Consider the following 25,688-nt stretch of genomic DNA (forward strand, 5'->3'; position numbering starts at 1 on the left):
CTTCAGTTGACAGTTAGGAAAGAACTCATGTTTTGGCGTGCTGTGTCCTTGTTCTTATACAATGCTGACAATGTCAAATGGCTCACATTAGATTCGTAATTACTTTTACTTTGCAATGACTCGATCGATTCTAAACATAATAGCTAGGCAACCGTTTGACGCAAGCATAATGGAAAGACCATGTAATACAATGTCAAATTGTTGTGAAACCCGTTGGGTATGTAGCAATATCAGTACTGGGCACATCAGAAAGTTTCTTGCAACAGCAGGAACTCTTTTAGACTTGGAAAAAGTTGATCGAGCTTTGTGTGCTTAAACTATCGTTTCTCTTAAATCTGCACGACATGCACTCTACAGTCAAGATCAAATCTTTTGATATCGAATACTGTAATGCTCATACTCAATAGTAGAATTGCTTTACAAACGTTCTAAATGGCTTTCTATCACAGCCTAAATCCTCGTGGATGTGCCCATCTGTTTGGGAGATCGCCTGAGATTGAGCTGCATTTGGAGCGCCACATATGTTTCCAGGTGGAGGCAGTTCGACACATGTACAGCAACGCTTTTCTTTTATTACTTTTTCTCCGTGATCCTGCTTGTCCATACAGTTACGATAAAAATAGCTGCCGTGGCATACCTTTCACTTGTTACCCACATATGGCATGGAACATAATAATGGCTGTAATAATTGACCCACGAAAGCTTGGGACTTGGGACAGTACGATATGATGGCTCTCAAGCTTCGGACCACCTTCCGATGTTTTGCCGTATAAGGCTTACCACATATACCAATACGAATTTAAATATCAACGACTAATTTGTTTCAGTTCAAATTGAGTTTGTACAGCATCTTACCGTCGCCAGTTGTATTGCACTTTTCCTGATTTACAAATAAATAGGCTACCCCGGTCAGTATTGATTGACCGGTCTGTATAATTCGAAAGTACGATACATCATTCCTTTGATGGATGATGAGGGGTAACAGATTGATTCTTTTGTCAATCTTCCAGAAGACGGTCGTCAACTGCTAGCCGGGGGGGGGGCGCTCACCAAACGGGCAAGCCTCAGTGGACACGGCCATATCTTGTCCTCGTGTACCAGTGATCTCATTTGAAAACGTCGCGAAAAGGCCAATTGGGACGATATCGCGAGAGTTCATTCCAACGCTGTGAAATGGATAAAGAGCTCGGATCATCCAGTTTTGGGTAAGCCATTGCCTACATATAGCAAGAGACGTAATCTGTTTCTGTTTCTCAGATATACAGACTTGCAACCTATCATAGAAACAAGCTTATAGACCGCGGCCTTGTCATCGGTTTTAACGAATTACATGGTTCGTTTGCTGACTTGCTGGAAACTTTCTGTACATATGGTGATTTCGCGATTGCAACAAAGACAGCAGATACCGAATAAATATTATGACAGGATCGTGTACAGCAACTGTAGAACGAATTACTGTAAAAATAAATAAGCTATATATAACAGTAGTCATAGCTTTTTAGTTTACTTTCGGCTAAAAAGATCGTTAAATCTTCCAATAATGCTTGATACACGATAGCCTCTTCTACTACCTGCTTTTGTTGACGGCTAAAGGTCGAGAGCTTAGTGGCAATACTGGGACTGGCATTTCTCGGCCAGCACTTTTTCCGTCAAATCATTCGCGTACATAAAATCATATGTAGTTAACATGAAAAAGTATATTTGCAAATTGGACTAATCGATCAATTCGACCGTCCAATAATTCGTTGCATGACAATTATGTATGTTAATCACTAACAAAGCAAATCAAATTTTTAAAGATAAATCTGACGGTATACATTGTGGTAATGGTGTAAAAAAGTAAAGCGTAAGGTGTTCCCTCTATGTATAACCATAGTATAACAAATCATGCGTGTTTTGTTTTCTAATTCAGATAATAGAGTTTTTCCTTCCCATCAGGACAGAAAGAAGCCTTATCAGAAAACCTACCAACTAATTTACAGCATAAGCAACAAAAACATCCTCAGAGTGGATATGACTTAAAAATTACTAATTGTTTTTTTGCTTTCTAAAAGTATACCAAGGCATAAAGATTATATACGATACAGCTTTTCTTTAAAATAACACTTCAAGAAATACAGTGTATGTAATGCATCTACTACTGGCCGCGACGAGGCCAAACCAACGAAGATACGCGATAATCCCTTGTATCCATCGGACACTCCAACGGTCTTCACCACCAATGAATGCTTTAGTCAGCACGTCACAACAGTTGGGAAGCGACTTTAGCGTCTAATAATCATATCCTGTGCCTGAGTCCCCATAGTTCTCGTGGGCCCATTCGCATGCCTGATGACTTAAATTACTGAAAAACACACTCAAAAACACACACACGGGTACGTAACAGCAGAAATACGGCGACGTATCTTTTGATTTTATACAGCGCAATGCTGCCTTTTTTTTTAAAAAAAAATATGCTTTTATTTATCTACATACTGCTACTACTACATACCGCTGCCACTGCCACTGCCACTGCTGCCACTGCTGCCACTGCTGCCACTGCTGCCACTGCTGCCACTGCTACTGCTGCTGCCACTGCTTCTGCTGCTACGGGTAGTCCTGGCTGAAACGACAAACTTTTGGACGCGGCCATCCCGGTTCATCGTTATGCTCGTCGACACTGTGCACGGGTACTTTTTTGCATTCGAAATCTTGGTCACAATTTTCATGATTCAAAAGAAAAGAAAGAGAGAGAGAGAGAGAGGAGCAAAGTAGCAAAAATTATCTCCATGTAGTGCTTTTATATCTTTTTTTTTTGTATGAGTAAAGTTTATTTAAATTGAGGGCTCTGAGCCCCAATAAAATATGTTGCTTATTCTGTTATGGGTGCTATGGAGGGGTAACGTGCCTTTAGGTCCTGCAAATACTGTAATGCAATCGTTTGATTCCATGGCGACTCATCTAAGACTGCGCGACAATGCATTGTCCAAACAGTTTGTAAAACCAGACCGTGCTTTTATATCTTATCTGTTCGCTTGGTCAACTTATCCAAAAAAGGAAAAAAGAAAAATTGACAGCGTCACTTGCCAGCCCAGGTGATGCCATGTTACACCGACAAGCACACTCTGGACACGCTGAACTATGGGTCTGTCGTCTCCCGAGGCATTCGGATTGCAACCTCACTGACATTCCCCTTTGCAATGTGCTCACTTCAGGCTACACGTACACACTAGTCTTGTCTTTCTACATGGCTCTCACGAAGTGTCTCCATGTCGTCCATGATCCCGCTCTCTTGAAAACATTTTGCTACAAAAAGTGCAAGGCTCATTCTTCCTACTTCTTCTTTCGGGGTCGTCCGATGCCACTGCTGTAATTGATGATTGTACCACAGAAGTTCTAGATCGTTTGTTGCCCCTAGTAATATAGCCGACTGTTGCCAATGATGTGTACCACTAGTAGGAATATGTAAATGCGTAATGCGCTGCTTTATTATTATATATAATACGTAAATCAGCTGCATCAAACGTCGCATTCCTTGTCTTACTGAAAGTGCCGCCGCCACCATCAAAGAAAATGCTTTGCGCATCAGCACTGGTAGGGCTGGGTTAAGTCTTGTAATCGCCAGACACAGCGGCGCAGCGAAAATCCATCGGCAAAGATGAGCTGCCAAACGCACGTGAAGTCTCACCATCACCGTTTGCTCGGTTTCCGCTTCGCAGTTTCGTTGACACGGTAGCACCCATTGATGGGCTTGGATAAACGCAGTAATTTGGATATAGAAAATACATTGTTGTTCTTGCTGCACTTGTTGTTTCTTGACTACGACGTGCACTGACGATGGTGTGCCTACCACCGATTTTACATGTAATTGTTGCTGTTGCTGTTCATAATGTAAGAGAACATTGATCAGGATTATCTGCCGGATTTTTTCCTCATATTTGATATACACATACCCGAGACTGACCAAGATAGTAATCCGCATTAGGTGATGATGAGAGCAAAGCCCTGATTCTGACTCTTCTTCCTTCTGTTACCTCGTGATGATAATGTTAACTAGGTTGGAGAATTGTTGGCGAGATTCCCAGAGATGCTTCATCATTGGTGATAGAGTTCTCTCGTTGGCCGTTTAGCAAAATTGAATACTGTAAATCGTCCTCCTGCCCTACTACTACTTCGGTGCCACTATAGCACTAGGCTCCAAAAAAGAAGCAATGTGCAAAGTCTGAATTGTCAGTGCCACCATCATAGTATGTAATTTTTGAGCGGCAATGGCGTAGATGATGATGTTAACGGTAGATGAGTGGAATTCAGCGTATGATAGATTGGTTGTTGTAATTATAAACGGACCAATGCTATTGCTAGCGTTGTTGCTGTTGTAGTCGAGCAGTTATAAGAGGCCGTAGATTCGTAGCTATTCTGTAATCGGTTACTCCTACTGCTGCTGCTGCCCGTGCGCGTACCGAATACAGGCATGGATAGTTCACATTTCATTCTTTCGCTACTGGAGGTGGCGGCGCAAAAATGATTGGCACTATCAATGGAAGACGTATTGTTGGTTCTAGGAATTGTTACTGACTGCTGTCAGCTACATGTCTGTTTCCATCAGCAAGACTCGACATGTTGGATGCAAATTTATATTGAAAGTTTAGATCAATAGTGCAAAGATGAACATATTTCTCCCAAGATTGCCATTGAACATTGATTTGCTTCTGACAAGTTTTTAACGAAAGTTGAATTAAAAAGCAAATATATAATGCCAGACACGTTCTCATACAATCCGCATAAAATAATTGAAAGCATCGATATACACTGCTTATCGCTGTGCAAAATATAGATAACGGCGGTTTTGCCATTAACAAAACTCGATGGTACTACATACGAAAATATATATGGAAAAACACTGAAAACATCATCATGAATATTATCATATAACACATCAAGAATCAAACAATATCTGCTTAGCAGAATGAGTCGTCCACAATCTCGCAGGAAGGTCATGCTATTTCAGTACAACAACAGCAATTAATTACAGTATCGAGCATAATTATGTACTAAACATATATTATGACATCTGGGTGACCAATGATTGATATGCTTGGTTGTTCAGCAATGTGTGTTAAAGAAGTCTCTTTTACTTCTACTTGTGGAGATAGTAACTACACTTGGATTTGACCGCCCCGATGATATTTCACAGCAGCATCATAGATAAGATAGAGTGTCGCTGCCGATCCTAGAGCTAAACATGAAAATCCAAACAAATCTCCTATAAAGCCATACAACACTGTGGTCGGCAAGTGAACATCTCCAACGGCACGCCAGAGATCGCACTTCTGGTTGTATTATTAGTAAATGGATCGCTCTGTCCACGGAACCACACCGGCAAATGCACAATTCATAATTTCCTTTCAGAGATTGGCTGGTCTCGTTTCCTGCAGCAAGCTGCTCCTCGAAAAGCATTTATTATAAGAGTTATTTGATCAGCCCATGCTCAGGATAGTTAGAAACACTTCTTCAAGAGAGTAGAAACGAAATCAATAAAATTTATTGTACACAAAGACAGAAGAAGACACGTTTATTTATTGTTGCTTGCAAATGACCGGCTTGTATATGAATCCTTCGTTCCTCAAAGGAGAGGTTGCTCTCCCTTGGTCTCCTCAAGCCTCAGTTCCAAAGGAACCTACACCTCCCAATAACAAATCACTACAAATAGAAGAAGATGGGTGAGAGTAGTTTGTCAAGGGGGAATTACGTGTATACTTACTTTGTGAGTGCACTGCGGTAAAGAACTTTACGGCATGTAGTGCGCTCACGGATAGGGCTCGCTGCAATAGCGACTCGTGCACTGCGCCACAAAGATCCTAATGAAAGTCGCAAATGTACGCCGAAAACAATAACGAATACTGATTCTGCACGTACACCCACTCGGACCCAAGTAGTAGAAGACAGCCCTCAAATAGAAGAAGATGGGTGAGAGCAGTTTGTCAAGGGGGGAATTACGTGTATACTTACTTTGTGAGTGCACTGCGGTAAAGAACTTTACGGCATGTAGTGCGCTCACGGATAGGGCTCGCTGCAACAGCGACTCGTGCACTGCGCCACAAAGATCCTAATGAAAGTCGCAAATGTACGCCGAAAACAATAACGAATACTGATTCTGCACGTACATCCACTCGGATCAAGTAGCAGAAGGCAACCCTTCAATAAAGAAGCTGAAAAGGGTATCGTTCAATGAAGTGGAAAAGGTGGAAAAGATCTTTCGACAGTGAGGAAGAAGAAAGAGAAAGGGAAATGCGCAGTCGAGTCCAGTTCTTTTGTAGGCGTCACAGTTTGACCTGTTTGACCATCCGATGTTGCACAAGGATCGCGAACAACGGATGACAATCTCTCAAGGGCCATGCTTCACACCGATAACACCTGCACTTGTAGACGCTCCAGGCTCCATGCACACACTCGTCCCATCTCGCTACTTGGCGATCACGATGAGTTTCGTTCTTTTCTGTCCACTGAAGCTTGCCTCTTATCGGTGTACCATATGCATAAGGGGCAAGAGTCGAGTGGGAACATTTCCGAGAGTGTGTGTAACACCAAAAATCTCTTATGATTTCATGCATGAACGGTGCTTCGGAAAGTTTTTCCAGGGCACCAATTCAATAACATGGAAATCGCTACCAAGTTCACTCCAAGTAAGTTTGACTTCCAAAATCAAAATATGTCACAACGGCCGAGTCAAAGAAAGAAGTGGCAGTGACGGTCAAGGGACACAGCCGCAACAACCAGGATGTCGATGAACAGAAGGAGTAGAAAGGAGCAGCAGCACCGCCAGGGAGCGACAACCTGTCGATGTGACGTTAAAAGAAATTATAGAGCGCGTCGTCATGAGTTGTTCCTTACATCCACTACTCGAAATATGTAATTAGCAAGCATGACTTTGGCTTTTGTTTGAAATGTGAAGATAGCAGTCAGGGTATACAGGATGATTGGCAGCACATATGTAGGCAGTAGCAGGGACGGCAAAATAGTTTTATGTCTACTGTGACTCGTATTGCGTCGTATGTTTAAGATCGTAACCTGATGTTTTTTGAAGCCTTCGAAAGCCTTGGAAAGCTTTCCAGAGCATTTAAAAATTTCAGAAAGCGAACATGAATTTCTGGCGTATGGCTACCAATGAACGTGCGTCAGACCTCCAACATCTGGTCTTTATCGTAGGCGGTCGAGTAGCTGTACTGTACCAGCCAATGTCCTTAACAAAGATGTCCTCGCTTTTCGCGCTCCATGAAACCCCTTCTTTGGTAAGGCTTATGAGTTTGCTTTATTGACAACCAATTGCTGTTGCTGCTGTTGTCGGCTGCGGAGACATTTTGGTATAATGACTGGTGTCGTAGCATTTTTCCGCCCGAGGAATCCCGGTATCCTTATACCACTCTACTACTGAGCGTTGAATTTTGCAGTTGGTGGCATTCCGTACGTAGTAGTGGTATTAAACGCGTCTCCTCGTTCATTTTTTGATTTATCCTGAGCGTCGTAAGATGTAAATTAATGTGGAAAGCACGGCAACAAGCTTTATGCATCTTAGACATGACATTCGGAATGATTTCTCGAGTATCATAGATGGTGGGCGATGAATATATCCACAAATACCGTATTGTATAATACATTATCATACTCTCATTCATCCTACCTCCATGTACCGTCATCTGTATATAGTATACAGCTGTCAATCATCGTCATTCAAATTCTTGTCATGTATAGGTTATGTTGGCTCTTTTTGCGACCAGTTGAGTTATTTTCAAAAATAAGAATCTATGTATTAAAATCTAGTATTAGATAATTAACATAAGACAATAAGCATATACATTCCAACTATGTAGCTCCTCTGTAGATATGTAATAAGAGATGTTTCGTATGATAATCGTTGAGCGTATTTCGATGTGGATTGGTCATCAAAGGGACTATCGTACTAGATAATCTAGACTTTCAGATAAAGTGTGGCAAGCTAATGTTCGCCCCTAAATTAGGTTGAGGGCTTAGACAAATACTACTCGTATAACAGCACCACCAAATGCCCAAACTGTTTTTTCATCCAGTAATTTTTATATTTCACGACGCGTTCATATGATTAACGGTAGTAGGGAGGGCATTTCACAACAGCCACCTCCCAAGCATCATCAAGAGCATCCACAATAGTTTGAGGCAAGGGACCTTGTTCAACAGCTTTAAGATTTTGTTCGCATTGAACCAATGACGAAACTCCAATGATTACACCTAATTCGTTATGTAAAACCAAGTAACATTGAGTACCAAAAGAAATATATCATAGAAAAACAAAAAGGGTATGTAGTTATCTGCTTACCATCACCTTCATTGGCATTTAGCAGAGAATGATGTACCATCCAGCGCAGAGCAATATCAGTTGGGCTGAGACCATGCTCCTTGGCTACCTTGTGCACTTTACCAACGGCTTCAAAGTAAACTTCATTCCAGTATCGACCACGATACTGCTTGCCTTGTACGGTGTTAGGATCAAAACGAGAATACGATTCGACCTGTGTTGCCATGTTTTCATAGTGGGGGCTAAGCAAACCGCCGGCTAAAGGATTATATGCATTAAACGCGATATTGTAGTGGCGAAGGCACTTGAACAGTTCGTGTTCAACGTCACGTGTCAAGGCATTATACATGCCCTGATAAACTTTTGGCATCACCCATCCTTTGCTGGCCATGATTTCACAGATAGCGCTCACTTGCCAAGCTGCATAATTTGACAATCCAAACTACACAGAAAACGCGAGAATTGTATGTATCCATGTAGCAGCATGAGGCGTTTGTATTTTTTTCCCCTGTAAAGTACTAGTTCTTGTAATGAAGTAAAACATGGTGCACGACTTACACGTTCAAAGTGGCCTTGCTCGTAAAGTTCTTGAACAGCAGCCAAGGTATCTTGTATAGGAGTAGCGTGATCCTTAATGTTATAATAGGTTTGGATGAGTTCCTTTAAGGTAATTGACATGTCACGTTATAAGTTCCAGCCAATACTAGTAATTACGACATCGCTGTATAAGCTACTTACTGGCGCATGAAGATAGAAAATGTCGACCTTTTCAGCCTTGAGCTTTTCACGGGAGGTGCGGAAGAAAGCTTGGAGCTTTTCAGGTTCGTGATCTCCTGGTGTACGAGGTGCTACCTTGGTTGCTATCTTGAAGTTCTGGACGGCACCCACATCTGCAAGCACCTGTAATCATAGAGTACGTTATAACATTTAGCACAACCGCCCTATCTTCTTTCTTTGTGTCTATAATGTATCAGCTGGTGCTTATTCTTGCCTCTTCTGTCGTGCCTTCACAATAAACACGTGCTGTGTCTATAAAAGCATATATAGAAATGAGAAACTATGCAACCTTACTCCTTCGTATCACTTGTCTAAAGATGGGATTAACATCATTATGGCTTAATACCTACCAAGCTCGGTATATTCAAATTCACCAAACTTGTCAATAATGCTTTTGACAACAGTCGTATCAGTGATACGACTGCTTTGGGTTTTACCAAAGGTCATTGTACTTTTGATGTCATTGGCAAAAAGAAATAAAAGAGTTACGTGTTAACTTTCAGTTCATATTATGTTGTATCCTTCGAAAAAGGAAAAATATATATATATTTTTTATACCCGAGGATAATGTTCATGCGTGTCATTATGATTTGTAAAAGTACTTTTGCTGAATGTTAAAGTAGGGAGACTTCAAACCCGGTATTTTATTACTGCGGATCCGGGTTCCCGGTCTCTTATCACTGCAGATTCTCACACGAATTTGAAAAAGCGTGTCGGCTCAATGCCTCCCCGCAATGTAGAATGCACTGGATTGCTAAAGATGGGGGACTTACTACATATTTACATGGTGAAACTTTGAATAGAACAGTTTCCTTTTTTATATAAAAAAGTGATTAGTATTGTACAATGGGGAAGAAAAATATAAAAAGGGTGGATTTGTATAGAAAAAGGAAGCACGGAGTAGAGATTGTTGTGCGTGAAGACAGATGCTTGAGGGGGAAAAAGAAAAAGGAAACATCACACATACACGCACACACACCAAAGCAGAGAGAAAATAAAAACAGAATAAAGAAGAATGTGTCCCATCTCCCGAGCCCTGTCAAGCGTTTCTCTCAGCTTCCTAACCTCTTCATCCCTGGCAACCCAAGATCCATTGTGCGTGGGTGGTTTTGTCTGTTCGTATGTATGTGTCCGGTAGAGAAGGAAGGTTTGGATACGTTGCTTTTAAAAGCGGATGACGAGTATGCTTAGGTTGTCGGTACTAAAGTTGGCAAGGGCATGATCCAGCAGCTTCCGACTCGCTGCTTGAGGGTCTTGGATATCCTTGACCAAATCCACCGCGTCTTGATCTTCGCATACATCCCATAGCTGTTATTGACCCCAACAACAGAGATTGCATTTAGCTTCCACTCACATACTCATTCAGACTATTTAATGTCTTACCCCATCACAAGCAAGGATCAAGAAATCATCGCCTTGGCCCAACTCTGTCTCGGTTGTATATGGGTTGCCCACTACGAATTCTTTCATGACACAATCGCCGAGCGACCGAGTTACTGCCAGAACACCGTTTACTCTGTTGTTCATCATAAAGCCGCCAAGGTCCGTGATACGTTTTGCCTCCTGGTGATCTGATCCCTTGTGGTCATACGACAATCGAACAGCCTTTCCTTTGCGACTGCAGCAGCATCATAATCACCACCATGATGCGTGGTAGTGCATGTATAAAAATTAGCATAATTGTTGTTGTTCCTTGTCAACAGGATAGAGGAAAAAATTATTAATGTTACCAAAGTACTGCGCGTGCATCGCCGACGTTACCGGTGTACAAGGTTCTCTAATGAATTATTCCCTTTTAGAATATTTCTGCCCTCTTTACTGTCTCTCAGTAAAGCCGCCTCTTCTGCCCTCATTCCAACTCCCAATCGACAAGCCCACTTTCACCCTTTGCCCCCATCTCTTAATAGTGCAACCTATATACAGACATACCTTATCGCCTTTTGCTTGCACAAATGCAACCACTGCAGTACAGCCCGAAGATTTGCCTTCATTCAAGTTGACTTGTCGGTCAACTTCGAGGAATGCCAAATTTAAAATTTCTGGAATGGGTTTTCCTTCATGCACGCTTAAACATTCAGCAAGTGTCTATTAATAGTACTTTTAGTCTTCGTTACGTATTCACAAAAAACAGAAAGGTTGCAATCTATACGAGAGAAAAAAGAGAAAGAAAAAATAATACCTTGTGAAAGTTCGCGCCACACCAATCAGCAGTTGCTTTACCGGCATGACCGTCAAAGATGGCGAAGAAGCCTTGTCGTGGCACGCCAATATAGTCTGTAATGTAAGAATGTGCGTCTTCCATTGTTCGACGACAACGTTTATTTCTGTCTTCGGCGACACCAATGGAAAAACCGTCGGCTGTAATGCTTGTATTGCCATTGCCGGTACCATTGTTGTTATTTGTTGTTGTGCCGTTACCCGATTGCAATTGACTCATCTTTTTTGTTAGGTCTCGTAGCTTTGCAGAAATCCAAGCGTTTGCGGTGAAAAAGAAAAGTTGGGCTGTGTTGTTTTAGTGCCGTACAAGTCTTTGTAAAAGGGAAAGAGAGAAACTAATAGCTCTGGTTGGTAGTGCTGGAGGTTGGTTATGGTAGCTGTGTGAATGTGGGCTCCAAAAGAAAGAGGAAGAGAAAAGGTGTATGTACGAGAAGGAAGAGGAGGAAGTGGACAAGTTGCACAGGAACGCGTTGCTGGAACAAGGAAACAAAATGGAAAAAAAAAAGAGAGTGTGTGGAAATCCGGGCGACGGTAAAGTGTGAGTTAAGTAAAAGAGAAAATCGAAGTTTGAAATTTGGAGCCAACCAACGGTTCTAGTGACACTCTCCTCCCCCATCTATTGTCAAGAAGAAACAGGGGGGGGGGGTTACTACAAAATGAAATTGATGAGGCGTGTAGAAGAAAGGGCACCCTTTTTCTCTTTTCTTGGATAGCCATTGTCATCCGTCTTCTTCCAACGGTAGATGTATCGAATCTAGCTACTTGGACCAATGCGTCTCTGCTCTTAACCATCACCTTCTTATCTTACTTTCGTTGTGTGTGGAAACAATGACGATTGTTGAACGCCGATCACTTTTGTATTAATAAGGAGGGGGGGAAGAGTGAGAGTACATAAGGATGATGAGCAAAATATGCGGTGGAGGAGGTTGACAGGTCCATTATTATCATCGTTTGCGGCCCCAGAATTAAAGAGAGTTGGAGGGATTGTGCTACAATTCACTGTTCCAAAATTAGAACAAAAGCGCCAGCTGCCAAGAGCAGGAAGACCAATTTCCGGTATGGGGTGCATAATAACGGGACTTGGTTACACTATCAGTCTCACCAAACTCTTCTTCTTTGTCGTGTGTATGTGTGTGTGTGTGGACTGGATGAGAAAACAATCATGTTGATCAACCTGCAGGCTTGCTAACTGACCTGCATAGGTACATTCAATAGCGTCACCTTCCTCCTTCTCTCCTCTATCTGATCTGTCTCTGTCTAATAACTATTGTTCGTCACTTGACTGTGGCTATCGACGTTTCAGTAAAGCCGTGGTAAATAAATGTGCCTTTGTCACAAATAAAGAAAGGTTCTGGACCCAGCGTAGTGTATAAGGATCTACCACCTCTACTCTGTCATTCTCTGGCGACGCTTTTGGTTTCGTTTACACATTACAAGTATCTGAGATTGATATTATACTGTCTAGTGTAGCCGATGCAACAACTAATGACCAATAAACTACGGCATGCCATTTTAAATTCGGAGGCAAAAAGAAGCTCTCCAGTATGTAGTTACATTGCTGCTGATAGGTGCTTATTACACAAAGGATGACAAAAGATAGCAAGTTACCTATTATGTGGCACGTAAAAACAAGCAAAAAACATGACATAAACTCAACCTTCTCTTTTCAAACACGACAAAGAACGCCACTCACGTTTCTGAGCGTGAGACCTAACTTCATATGGGACAACTGATAGAAAATTTCCCTCCAATCTCGAATATGCAATGTCTCAGTGCGTCTGGGATAATGCGCCCAAAAAGGTGCTACTGCAGGAAATGCACTGCTAAAAATATCTAATGATGGTGCACAGCTGGCGTCACACGAGGGTTTTCCAATTTGGGCGCTCAAGCAAGTATAAATTCTGCTGTGTCAGAGCACAGCAACCTGAGAACGAAAAACCACTATGTGAACGACAAAAACGGGAATATGGTATACCCCTCAATGACATACCATCGCTAGCAAACCCTTTTTCTTAAACAGTTTTCTTTAATATCCGACAATCACTTTGCTACCTTCTTGTACCTCGCACGTCATAAGATGGAACACATCCTTCCTATAAACAAAAGTTTTTCTCCTTGGTAATGGCGGTTGATTTGTTTTTTCACATGCTTTTTTGAATAAGACGTGATGGGCCATGTTGCTATTTTCATAGATACTGTATCACCACTATCCCAAATCATCAAACTACATAACGCAGGGATAGCAAATCGTAGTAGGTATATATCTGTTTGTTAATAGGGCCGATTGAATCCTTTCACCAGTGACATCATCCAAGATGGAGTAGTACTAAGAGTATGCTAGACAAACCGATATGCTCATGTCAATCAAAACATGTTTTGCTAAATCAACTTGACAGTATTCTTGATATATATAGAAAACCTGTCTTGTAGAAACCTGTTCAAACCACATACATAGAATATATTGGCAAAGTTACCATGGCAGCGTATACAATGGAACGATCAATCCAATCATGGAGTTAATCTGACTGCTGGTATGATACCAGTGCTAAAGTGAAGAAAAGGGGAATAGGATAGGATCGACCTTGAATGGAACTGGCTAGTAGATCGACACATATCAGATCCTTTATTATTTGATAGCTCCCAACTTTTTCTTTGCAAATTTGAGTTTAACATTGGTGCGATCTACGCCAGTATCCAGCTCATCAAGTACTTCGTTCTGTGTTTCAAGTTCGTCCCCAATCGCCAATCCAAGCTGTCGTTGTCGGGCCAAGATGGCGCTGAATTGTTCAACCTGTTGATCCTGATCCTGCATCACTTGTTGCTGGTATTGCATCAAACCTTCGTTATCAAGCCCTCGTGTTTCTTCTGTTTCGTTCATCAGTGCCTTTGCTTGAGCTCCAAATGCGCGTCCATTGGTTCCACGTTGTGATTGTTGCCGTTGTTGTTGTTGTGGCCGTTGAAATGATGTTGTCGCTCCTTGTTGCTCTTGTTGTTTGGGGAATCCATAATTGTGATCGTCAGACGAAGACGGATTCAGCAATGCCTTCCTATCTGCTGCAGCCGATGTGGATGACAAAGTCGTATTGGAATAAAGCATATCTTGTTCTTGTCGACCGGTATTCACGAGTTTGAGTAACGTATCTTTCTCGTTCTTGAGGGTATATAACATATCTTGACGTCGTCGCAACTCTCCTTCGGCCATGGACCCTTCGCCGCCAATCCCGGTCCCCATGGCCAACCCGGACAATCCAGACTCTAGATTCGATAACCGAGTCGAAAGCAACAATAGTAACTTTTTCGCTTGCATTGTACAGTTATGCGAAGCCGAAATTTCATTGCGTGCAGCATGCGCACCCCGTTTGTTAATCAAGGATCGAATTTCACGTGCAGTGCTGGTCATTTCGTTATACTCGTCAAGCCAATTTTCCGAGGTGTACATTGTCGTTGCGTCCAATGGCCGTCCAGACGGTACGCCCAAAAACTCTCGCCATGCGTCCGTTTGTCGCCATCGGTCATCCCGACTGCTCAGAATGCCGCGCAGATAGTCTTCCAGTCCACGACGCCGTTCTTGAATTTTGTCAAGGCTGGAGAATGTGGATGGAAAGATGGATTTTCCAGGTAATGGGACGGGTGGTGGATGTTTGGGGAATAGGGCGGTGAGGGTCGAGTTGAGCTTGGCGAATTCGGAATACCGTTTCCAAATGATCCAGTTGCGTACGGCGGCATGGACTTGGACTTGGTAGACGGTATGTGGTTTTGGGTGGCTTCGTGTTTCGGTCTCACGGATGAATATCGCTTGGATGACTTCGGTCATTATTTTTTGTTGGTGATTTTGATATATAAATATTTATGACACACTGCTATTTGCCCTAAAAATCATGCACACACAAAAATCAATGGGGAAAGAAATGCCGAAAAGGTTATAAAAGCGTCGCCCAGCCGAGAACCGTCTTTTTTTTGCGGACTCAGCTGAACGTCACACGGCAATCTCGTGATTTTATCATCAATGAAAATTACAATAATGACGATAGCACCTCTCCTTTCTTTTTTCCCCCCGAATCCGCAGTTGTTTACTCTTTCCTTCTTGTTCTATATGATGAGCGTACTACTTTTTACAAGAAGAACAATGCCACGAACGCGAGTTGTTTAACCGATGGCATCATTTTTGACCAAGGGGAGGGGAGTAGAGACTTTATGTAAGTAATATGAATGTACCATATATATGGCTGTATAGTACGACCATGACGACGAGCGGATGCCATGGTAGATGCCCAGGGCTCACAGCAACCAAGCCGGCCACGATTGCTGCTACCATGGCAACGGCCTAATTTCTTCTTCAAAATAGTAGCTGTGATTACGGTCAATTACGTACGAGAGGATGGCGTTATATTGAAGGGAAAAGGAAGGTGTGTGAACAACCAACAACCTTATAGCAACTTGGCTGCCATCTATCCAACTCAGCCGCAAAAGAAGTCTTCATTTTCTATTCGTTGTCTAGAATCTTCTTTGGAAGTATGCTATACGATGTACCATGTAACCCACCACCGCCGATCACAAGCCAGCGTCAGGAGGCTTGATGATGAGTTATGGTTACTTTTGAGGGATATGTATTGTTGGATTACACAAAAGATAGCAATAGCAAGGCGTCTCTGAGATCCTACATTCTTGGCGGCGTTTGTTCCGTAAGGAAGATCGAAGAATTGCTTGTTATCGCTCTCTCTCCATAAATACCTTTACTACATGTAGCAACAACACCTCTAGGAAACATTGCTTACTGAGAGATAAGCGGGTCGTGCAAGTAAGTTGTGACACTTGCTTATCGCACATACATTCCGCCTGTACCTGTATCAATCATGATGACGTCCACCACCACCACCACCACCACCACGACGAACAGCAAAGCAAGTGGAGGGACCATGTGCTTCCCATGCGCGTGTGTGTTTGTATGCATCTGCAGAGGTGTTCACGCACGAAAAGGAAATTTGATTATAATTCCGAAGGGTCCAAACGAGTCTCTCAGACATGCAAGGAAGTATTTCTTTGCATGCGCTGGGCTGGCAAGACCTGGAGATGGTGTGGGTGGCAATGAGCGAGTTTGAAAAAAGACCCTTTGATGGGTCTTTATAGTGTCCAACAACAAAGAAAAGAGCAAGGGAAGGTTCTAGGCATGGGTCAATTAACGGACGACTTGAAGAGTTGACGATGCTTGCTGTTATTTCTGGCCAAGGCATACATGCCATTCTCGCCCCCCCCCCTTATTTTACCAACTTTCCTTTCTCACTCCCTTTTCCCTCTCTTCCTCTCTCTTTCTCTCTCGTTTCCATCCCTTGTTCTTTCTCCGGTTTCAACCCACCCCAACCCACTACCTCCCCCAAAAGCGCAAAGCAGCATCAGCAGCGGATATGTTCGGATGCGCTTATAAAATCAAACTTCTTCTATTTAGGCTTTAGGCTTTTTGCTTTTTGCCTTTTGGCAAGAGTATAAAGATGACAAACATGCGCTCTCGTGCTTTTTCGGGGGAAAGGGGGGGGAGGGGAAAGTGGTGCTATAAAATGGTAGGGGGAGCCCCACTCAGGAGCCAATCAGATCTCTGGACGTGGTTCAACATGATGCCTAATCTTGTTTGGGCACGCTATGTCTTTTTTGGGGTGTACTACTTGCTCAACTGCTTGAATGCCCATCTCCACCACCATTGCATTGAGCAGAGAGCCCCATCTGCGTCCAAAAGAGAAAAGATGGAAGTTTGTTGCAAGATAGCCAACTGTTTGCTTTTTCGTTCTTTCGAGGTTTCTGCAAAGTGAACAAATAACAGAAAGCGCAGCGTGTGAGTAGGTGAGTCAGTCAGTGAGTGAGCGAGGGAGGGAGTGAGCGAGTCAAGAGGACCAGCGCGTTCCAATAAAACTGCGGCTTGCCAAATTGGGAAGCGGAACGGAGCTTTTAGTTCTCCGCCCCACAACTAAGCCACTGGACAAAAAAGTATATAAAGAGGCGATACCCAAGACGCATTTTTCCAACCGGACGTATATAACCTAAGCCACTTTCTGACTCTTTCTTTCTCTTTTCTCTCACTTTTTATTTCTGGCTCTCTTCCTCCCCCCCCCAATTACACAAACACAGAGGACACCCCCCCCCCGAAATCATACGGCGCACGCACCACCACTTTTTTTATTTTTCTTGACCGCATATATACACACGAAACACACATACAACATGTCGGGCTTCAAGATCGCTACTCCTGCCATGGCCACACCTGCCATGCAGACGCCTTCAGTGCCCACACCTCACAACCCCACCACGCCATTTGCCATCCCATCTACTCCTGCACCTGTCGATGCTCCCACGCCTAGTAGAGATCAGAATCCTTATTCTGTGGCGGGCATCACTCCTACTCTACAGTAAGTTTTTCTTTATATGCTCGTAATGATAAATAGCTGTCATAGATAAGAAGCACCAAACCCCCTTCTCCTTTCTGTCCCCCCCTCCTCCTTCATTTTCCCGTTATCACTCTATGCATACACTCCCAACCAATCAAGCAACCAACCACTATTACGAAAACGACATTTGTGTACATTAGTATTATTGATTTATACGACGAAACGCAATCAACATTAAAAAAGAGAAAGAACACCATTTGAACCACAACCATATACATACATATATACTTGTCATAAACATATTATTTTGTTGCTCTGTAATGGGTTTATTAAACTATTTTACTCTCTTTTTTTCGCCACTTTAGAAACATTGTTGCCACCGTGAACTTGGATTGTCGGTTGGATCTGAAGACCATTGCGCTTCACGCTCGTAATGCCGAGTACAATCCAAAGGTATATTGAACACAAAAAAAGAAACAACACACCCGATCGTTTTTTTCTTTGTTTGCTTTCTCAGGCAGTTCTAAAACATATACACCGAAAAAATTGAAATGTCGTAGCGTTTTGCGGCTGTGATTATGCGTATTCGCGACCCAAAAACGACGGCATTGATCTTTGCTTCTGGCAAGATGGTTGTGACGGGTGCTAAATCTGAAGACGACTCCAAGCTCGCTGCACGCAAATACGCTCGCATCATCCAAAAGCTGGGCTTCCCTAGCAAGTTTACGGATTTCAAGATCCAAAACATTGTGGGCTCGTGCGATGTGCGATTTCCTATTCGTCTTGAAGGTTTGGCCTACTCTCACGGACACTTTAGCTCGGTACGTGTTTTTGGATATGGTTGACTGTGAGTGGCTGCTCGAATAAATTGGAGAGATACTGACGCGGTAGGTCTTGGAATTATAGTATGAACCTGAGCTGTTCCCTGGTCTGATCTATCGCATGGTGAAGCCCAAGATCGTGCTGCTGATTTTCGTGTCTGGCAAGATTGTGCTCACGGGCGCCAAGGTGCGAGAAGAAATCTATCAAGCGTTCCAAGCTATATACCCTGTACTTCTTGAGTTCCGCAAGCCTTGAAACGGATTCTACACTGAACACACACACACACACACACACACACAAACACATATAAAATACCTTTTATTTGCCAACACACACACACACACACACGAACAGCTTGGATTGCTGCTGCCAAAGAAAAGGAGCTGTTCTCCCGTAACTCTTATGCAACTCCCTTTTCTTTACCTTTCGCTCATCTTCTTTCACTCGCCCGCTCTTTCAACAACACCAACCCCCTCCCCTTTTATCTTTCATCATTCCAAACCTGCTACAAAAACAACAACAAGCAACTACAACAACATCCCTCGCGTTTTTCTATACATTTGTTTTATCTTTTTCCCTTTTGAGTCTTTTCTCTTATCCACACTGGTCTACCTCCCCTTTTCCACTTCTTCTCTCGCATGTACAAACCATTATTCTTTAGGGCTTTCTTTTCATCATCATCATCTTATCACTCTTACTCGTTTCTCAGAACCCCCAACTGTATCATAAAACCTTTTCTTGTAAACCATCATCGCAAGTTTCTCGTACAAAATCATTAAAAAAACCTAATAATTTCAATACCTCCAACTCAGATCATCTTCTCACCAATGCTTTATTACGTTCTTACTTTACGGCCTGGCGTATCAGATGACGGCATCACCATCACCACCATAGATTAACAAAGATATAATCATCTGATGTGGATCCCATAACGATACACTTTTGCTTAGTTATTGTGGATGAGGCCACTTATTGCGGTGACCTGATCCGCATAACCGCGACATACCTGAGCCTGTTTGAGCGCGAATTGAAAACTCAAATTTTATTAACACTTTTTTTTTTTGCAGAGTTTTCCTTATTTATGCTGTGACATGTCAACCAACGATCTATCCTCGGAAAAGATCGCCAAGGCATTAAAAGGTGCTGGCCTCTCAGTCGAGCAGCGCATTGTCACTGCAACCGAAGCATGGTCCAACAACCAACTCTTTTTTCCAAACAAGGACGATTTCTTGTTTGAATGGCTTTGCACCGCCCTCGTCAAGACAAAAGTCAAATCGTAAGGTTTTTTTTTTCTTTTTGCTGCTCTATGGGTGAAGCTCGCGTGAGCTATTTGTTGTTGTTGTTGCTGCTTTTTTTTTCTCTCAGCGCGATCTTACACGCCACTTCTTTTACTCGTGACAAATGCTACTATAGACCGGCCGATTGTGCTGCATTCCAAATCGCATACTGGCGTCTACTTCACCACTTGCTCGCTCACTATACCGATCGAGCGAACGAGACACAAAAACAACCACCTGCCATTCGCGTACAACTGATCACGGCAATCACCGCACTTCTCGGTCACTTGAGCACTCTATTGAAATCGGACGACAATGAAAACACCACAACGACAACGACGACGACGCCAGCAGCAGCCGAGATAGTGGATGAATTTTTCGCTAGCGTCAAATTACTTTTATCACCTACGTTTGCGCTTTCGTATCGACCCACGTTCGAACAAATGTCTACTGCTGTAGATCAACTGATGGATACTTTATCCATTGCCTTGGAGAAGCGCTCTCATCAAAAGACAACATTGAACGGACTCGCCCAAGTGGCAACGGTTCTATTGAAACGATACTCGACCCAGCTTGTCCAAACCGCCAATCAGCGAAAATCATTTACCACCATTGTCGAAAAGACGTTTGCAAAGTTCTTGTGCGTTCGTCGCCGTATTGTGTCAGATACAGATGATGCCGAATTGGATCCCTCTAGTGCTCAGGCCATCATCTCTGAAGAAATCACAGATATCCTCGTCAAAGGTCTTTTTCATCCGGATGTGGTTTTTGAATATATCTCCGTGCTCAAGGACAATCATCATACGACTACCACAACATCAACAACGAATTCCAAAACTGCTTATGTTTCGAAACTTTTTGAAGAGCTCTCTCGATTATTGGAGAACAAAGATCAGAAATGCGTATTGGATGGTAAAAAGAAATGAGAAAAAGGGGATCATGGAGGATAAGTCACTTGCTGGAAGAAAAATTACTAATCTCAGGGAGGAAACTTCACCCAGCTTTGGATGTGTTTCCAGTACTGTTTAGCAACTTTGTACAAGCGTTCCGGAAAAAGCGTGGCAAAGCGTCGCAGGATATGGACCGTCAAGTAGAATTCGGATTCTTTGCTGAATGTCGAGCCTTGCTGGACAAGGTTGAACGATCCTCTGCGTATATCCAGACCTTATCTCAACTTTTGCAAGAATTAGTCCAATTGAACGTCTATGTTGCTCGTAACGATGAATTGAGTCAGCAGCAATATGCCGCACTAGAAGAAATTGCCCAAGTAATGGTCACTCTTCTTCAAGATCGAAGCAGTAAGTTTTGTGTGTGCTTAAATGAAAAGTAGTAGGGTTGGCATTATTTATTTATTATAAACCTAACCTATGTCGTCGTCTCAAGAAACTGCATATCAACGCTCAATTCTCCAGTTGGCAGTCATTGTCCTGAAGGTCGACTTTTCGCTTATTGAAGGACGTATTACGCTGATATGGCCGTACATGTTGAACGTAAGTCTTTGGTTTCTTCTGGACAGGAGAGAAAGGCTGCTCAAGTGGGAAAAATCTAATAAATTGTTCATAAAAAGCCAGAGAAAGAGGCGGAGAACGAGTGTTTGGATCTGGCCATTGCTGTCCTGCAAACATATGCAGCATCAAGACAGATTGATGCCTACGCAGACGATCTGATCAATGCATTGCAAGACCTTGCCTTTGAAGACGTGTATACTGTTTTAGAGAAGCCGCTTTTCAGTAGACAATTCATGGACGAGTAAGTGCCTCTATAATTTGCTACAACGAAAATAAGAAATTATCCGTTTTAACGCTCTCTCTCTCTACAACTAGGCTTTCCGCTACAGTGAACAAGCATATGCCCGCTGCTCAAGCATTAGGCATCTTTGAACGACTCGCACAAGGAATTCAAGAATCCACAACAGCAACATTCACTGCAGAACGTCCAGTATCCAAAAAGCAAAAACACGGACACCATCACGCTATACCACGACACCGACCTACTGCACGCTTCATAGCCATTTTCCTATCCCAGTTTATCAACGCTGTCAAGCTCACGCAGCACCAAAGACAAGCGTTTGAACAACCAGCAAGGGCACTTTATGAAAACTTTATCAGACCGAGTCTGGATAAGCAACAAGGAGGAGACGTCGCAGAATCCAACATCATTCCGGCGCTACAAGTTCATACGTCTTTGATGAACACCATGTCGGATATATATTGGGCAAAGTTGGATCAAGCGATGGGTGTTGAATGGCTCGGTAATACTCTGGAATCTGTGTTTTTGGCATATGCGACAAGCAGTGATCATTCACAAAGCGATCGAGTTGCCATGGTTCAAAGTGTAAGGCCCTTTCTTTTCTTTCATAGCAGGTAGGAGAAAAAGTAACAAAGATACTAACAATCTTTTTTATATAGGCCAATGCCCTTTTACAACATGCATACTATGCATATGTGATTGGATCTACCAACGGTGCCGATCCATTAGCACCAGCAGCATCATCGCCACTCGTATCCAGGGTAAACAGCGTGTTGGATTATGTCCTGAGTGAAACCGGGACCGCTGACTTTAATGCAACATGGAACGGATCACTCCTGCAACTTACTGACAGCGGCGTTAAAATCGCACTATGGAAACTTTTGGCTGATGAATGGTTTGACGTGATATGGTAAAGTGCTCGATATTTGTTTATTTTGTATAATCAGAAGGGGAATGGATGCTTATACTTTCTCTATTGTTACTGTATTGTTCTCCACACTTAGCCAATTTGCAGCGGGTGAACGTGGCAAAAAACTGACGTCTTTTGTCCTCCTCTCTTTGATTGAAACTCCTTCAACGACAACGATGGCTGATAATCTGACATTGCGATCTACAAGTGAATTGTTGCTTCGATCCGCTAACTTTTACGAGGCACAATGCTTCAAGGGTAAGCTGAACGCATATAATCCGCAGTATCATTTGTTGGAATCCGTGATTGCTAAGCAGGGGCTCTTTGACATATAATAGAACACTCGTTGAGTGTCATTTTGGACTCATTTGCGTCGTTTTTTGCATCCAATGCGGACCCAAAGCTGGCAAAGTGCTATGCAAACTTTAAAGATTTCGGTTCAAGTGCCGACGAGCTAGCAAGTGTGGTAGCTTCAACAACACCTGGCAAACATGCCACAACAGCAAAAACGACCCATGTCATTACAAAGGCACTGCGGTACCTGGATCAACTCTTGTTATTCCCAATGGAATACTATACAAAGCAGGAGCGACAAAATGTTGTCTGGCTGGTATTTATGGTGGATGCCCTCGCTGGCACTATGGCAGCAGTGGAACCCGAAACTCGAAGCAAAGCACAGCTCTTTTCTCGTACTTTGCTACTGAGATTCTTTGCAGCAAGCAGTAATGGCAATATATTGGTATGTGGTTAGCTACGCGGACTTGGCGACAAAAAGAGAAGGAAATGGACTTATCGACCTGTTATGTTGTATAGGAAATGAATGCTGATCTTTTGGGCTGGTTCCTTGCTACAACCACACAAGACCATTTTTCAGATGCTGTCATGGAACGTACCAAGCAATTAGATATCCTAGTGCTAAGGTAAAAATCTTCATATCCACTCACAAGGAAGCCCCGTGTTCTAATGTTGTTGTTTTTTTAAATATAGATCCTTATTTTCGATGATCATCTCAAAACGACTTAAAGCAATGGAACTATTCGATCGTATCTGCAAGATGAGAATAGAATGGTTAAAGAAGGGTCATCCAAATGCCCAGGGTTGGATCATTGATATCGTTGAAACCATCAACGATTCCTTGCAGCGGCATGCATCGAAGTAAGCACCCCACCCCTTTTTTTTTTCTCGCACTATATGAAAAAGTTTTTAGTTTATTTTTGCGCTACTAGATCTTACTAAACTGGGCTTTTAGAGATGACATTGTCACCAAGATCTCCGCGCAAGAGTTCATGACCGAGCTATCCCAATATGTGGTTCAAGCATTGAATGAAGCCAAAGCACGGATATCTACAACCGTTGATCACGAGTCGGAACAGATATCAGTTGCTCCGATCGATACCTCTATGCTGGTTTTGGTGTCACTGCTTCAAGAGTACGCACAGCTGCTTGGTCAGCGAGGTGATGAGGGTATGTAATTAATGATGGGTTGAGTTTGTGGGGGGGCAGGCATTTATAACTGTATACACAAACACACACTAATATGTATACGCTCAGTGGTTGGTATCAGTGCTTTATCTCGAGTCATGGTTGGATTGGCTTCGCCTTGTACGACACTGCTCCAGCGATCGCTTCGTTCCTCGTCTTCTTTAGATCGTAGCGCGATCACAAAAATGACAACCGCGTTTGTTGGTTCTCTCTGCAAAATGCTATCCCGCCACCAACATGTATATGTCACTGAACGCGTGTTTGCAGTGATATGGTTTATTTACTCTTTGGTGTATGATACTGGTAAGAACCGAAACAACACTGATAAATTTCACCTTGTAAGCATCAAATATCAACATATATTCATATTATGCAAAATTATAGATGAACAATGCGCACAAAGTCTCTGTCGTGCATTTTCGTTATGGGTCGCTAAACTGGATAGCGAGCAATTCACTGTAGTGACTCGGGGATTCATCGAACAGTCAAATCGATTAATTACCCAAGCAACGGAAAAGGATCGCAAGGTCTACCTCTCCTTGTTGTCTGAAATGTTAAGTGGATCAACGGATGAACAAAAGTCGTGGCTGCGACGTTATCTCCCAGCACTTGTGACCAAACTCTCTACCATTAGCCGTCAGGCAGAGACAATAGAGTTCATACAACAAGCGTTGAATTTCTTGACAACCCTCTCTGCCGAACAGGTAAAACCATATAACTGGAAAAACAAATAAAAACCAGTAGTGTGATTGCTAACTTGGACATTTCCCTAACTCTAGTCGTTACGTACGAGCGCGTATGACGTATCATTAATTCTGGCCTGCTTGCTCCAAGTAACAAACCCACCACATACCGAACGTTTCGAGCACGTCAGCAAAGAAACTGCACACGAAGTTTACCATAGTACTTGCGACGTCCTTCAAAATTTGCTACTATACCATCGCCAACAACTGGTCGACATAATGGCACCATTTATTGCGACGCTTCAAGCTTTACTTTACTGTTTCCGATCACCTCATCTTGCACTCGTGACGAAAAAGCGGAAACACGAAGAGACAACACAAAAGAAATTTGCGCTGATATCGACTTGGGCACCATTAGAAGTATCAGCAGCGTATCGATTAGCACGTATATTCAGTACAATGGCAAAGAAATCAACTGGTGGTAATAGCAGTAGCAGCAGCAGCAGTAAACAGCGTTCTTACACTGGATTACAGCAATACCGCATTATTTCAAGACACGCACCTTTCATATTGATCGAGTACTTCACAATCCAATCCAACGTCACCATTAGCATTTCGCAGCCTCAAGTCAAGGCAATGCTGGAAACTGGGTTGTACAATTTGATGGATATGACAAGTGAAAACGATCGCAATATGGTGTTGGCTGGTTTGGATGCTTCTGCCAAGTTGCTTTTCAAGAACTTTTACACCAGTTGGAAGGAGACTCATATGTACACTGGCCAGTAATCGAGGCACTAGCTGTTTATTAGCTGTAATTATTATGTAACGTACTTATACAAAATCATCATTGAATAAAATAAGATTCATTAGTATTTTTTTTTTCATTACGACTCCACTTTCAACACACAGCCATCATTGCAAAAATTTAGAGAGTGCATTAAAATATCTTCAATACTGGGAAATAGATAAAGTCAAAAGATCGTTGAATACTGAATACGTGTAATACACAGGAAGGTACGAAAAAGAGGAGAGTATCATATCTTGTCTAACAACACTTCTATCACACATATTATAATGCCAAGAGGGGCG

At 42.7% G+C, this 25,688-nt stretch overlaps 8 protein-coding genes across 8 annotated transcripts; 4 read left to right on the forward strand and 4 right to left on the reverse strand.

Annotated features, from left to right (window-relative positions):
- Positions 1-3,127: 3,127 nt before the first annotated feature.
- Positions 3,128-3,741, reverse strand: BDB00DRAFT_575600 (uncharacterized protein). The gene has a single exon (XM_053117918.1). The coding sequence runs from the start codon at positions 3,668-3,670 to the stop codon at positions 3,209-3,211; it is 462 nt and encodes a 153-aa protein (XP_052976233.1). The 5' UTR covers positions 3,671-3,741; the 3' UTR covers positions 3,128-3,208.
- A 4,074-nt stretch (positions 3,742-7,815) lies between these two features.
- Positions 7,816-9,722, reverse strand: BDB00DRAFT_840302 (Aldo/keto reductase). Its single transcript, XM_053124751.1, has 7 exons — positions 9,644-9,722; positions 9,436-9,536; positions 9,300-9,337; positions 9,047-9,208; positions 8,867-8,938; positions 8,330-8,750; positions 7,816-8,241 (listed from the first exon to the last, which is right to left on the reverse strand). The coding sequence occupies exons 1-7, from the start codon at positions 9,667-9,669 to the stop codon at positions 8,096-8,098; spliced, it is 966 nt and encodes a 321-aa protein (XP_052976234.1). The 5' UTR covers positions 9,670-9,722; the 3' UTR covers positions 7,816-8,095.
- A 527-nt stretch (positions 9,723-10,249) lies between these two features.
- On the reverse strand, positions 10,250-11,522 carry BDB00DRAFT_769670 (phosphatase 2C-like domain-containing protein; the record flags this gene model as incomplete). The annotated part of the gene is made up of 5 exons (XM_053119829.1): positions 10,250-10,393; positions 10,469-10,703; positions 10,816-10,860; positions 10,905-11,170; positions 11,265-11,522. The coding sequence occupies 5 exons, from the start codon at positions 11,520-11,522 to the stop codon at positions 10,250-10,252; spliced, it is 948 nt and encodes a 315-aa protein (XP_052976235.1).
- Positions 11,523-13,928: 2,406 nt separating this feature from the next.
- On the reverse strand, positions 13,929-15,116 carry BDB00DRAFT_769705 (PX domain-containing protein; the record flags this gene model as incomplete). The annotated part of the gene is made up of 2 exons (XM_053119831.1): positions 13,929-14,275; positions 14,417-15,116. 2 exons carry the CDS (start codon positions 15,114-15,116, stop codon positions 13,929-13,931), a joined length of 1,047 nt encoding a protein of 348 aa, XP_052976236.1.
- A 1,440-nt stretch (positions 15,117-16,556) lies between these two features.
- Positions 16,557-17,172, forward strand: BDB00DRAFT_840319 (uncharacterized protein). The gene has a single exon (XM_053124752.1). It carries the CDS (start codon positions 16,789-16,791, stop codon positions 17,101-17,103), a length of 315 nt encoding a protein of 104 aa, XP_052976237.1. The 5' UTR covers positions 16,557-16,788; the 3' UTR covers positions 17,104-17,172.
- Positions 17,173-18,791, forward strand: BDB00DRAFT_840323 (TATA-box-binding protein). The gene is made up of 4 exons (XM_053124753.1): positions 17,173-17,697; positions 18,042-18,129; positions 18,237-18,497; positions 18,583-18,791. The coding sequence occupies exons 1-4, from the start codon at positions 17,513-17,515 to the stop codon at positions 18,751-18,753; spliced, it is 705 nt and encodes a 234-aa protein (XP_052976238.1). The 5' UTR covers positions 17,173-17,512; the 3' UTR covers positions 18,754-18,791.
- On the forward strand, positions 18,771-19,351 carry BDB00DRAFT_840329 (uncharacterized protein). Its single transcript, XM_053124754.1, has one exon. It carries the CDS (start codon positions 18,901-18,903, stop codon positions 19,225-19,227), a length of 327 nt encoding a protein of 108 aa, XP_052976239.1. The 5' UTR covers positions 18,771-18,900; the 3' UTR covers positions 19,228-19,351.
- A 127-nt stretch (positions 19,352-19,478) lies between these two features.
- Positions 19,479-25,572, forward strand: BDB00DRAFT_840331 (Urb2/Npa2 family-domain-containing protein). Its single transcript, XM_053124755.1, has 15 exons — positions 19,479-19,774; positions 19,912-20,687; positions 20,777-21,073; positions 21,159-21,265; positions 21,343-21,524; positions 21,599-22,109; positions 22,184-22,434; positions 22,529-22,692; positions 22,773-23,173; positions 23,248-23,354; positions 23,422-23,589; positions 23,684-23,898; positions 23,986-24,219; positions 24,301-24,620; positions 24,696-25,572. Exons 1-15 carry the CDS (start codon positions 19,590-19,592, stop codon positions 25,383-25,385), a joined length of 4,608 nt encoding a protein of 1,535 aa, XP_052976240.1. The 5' UTR covers positions 19,479-19,589; the 3' UTR covers positions 25,386-25,572.
- The last annotated feature ends 116 nt before the right edge of the window (positions 25,573-25,688 follow it).

The sequence above is a fragment of the Zychaea mexicana genome (genome assembly GCF_025766255.1).
Source record: "Zychaea mexicana strain RSA 1403 chromosome Unknown BDB00scaffold_78, whole genome shotgun sequence".
NCBI classification, from domain to species: domain Eukaryota; kingdom Fungi; phylum Mucoromycota; class Mucoromycetes; order Mucorales; family Lichtheimiaceae; genus Zychaea; species Zychaea mexicana.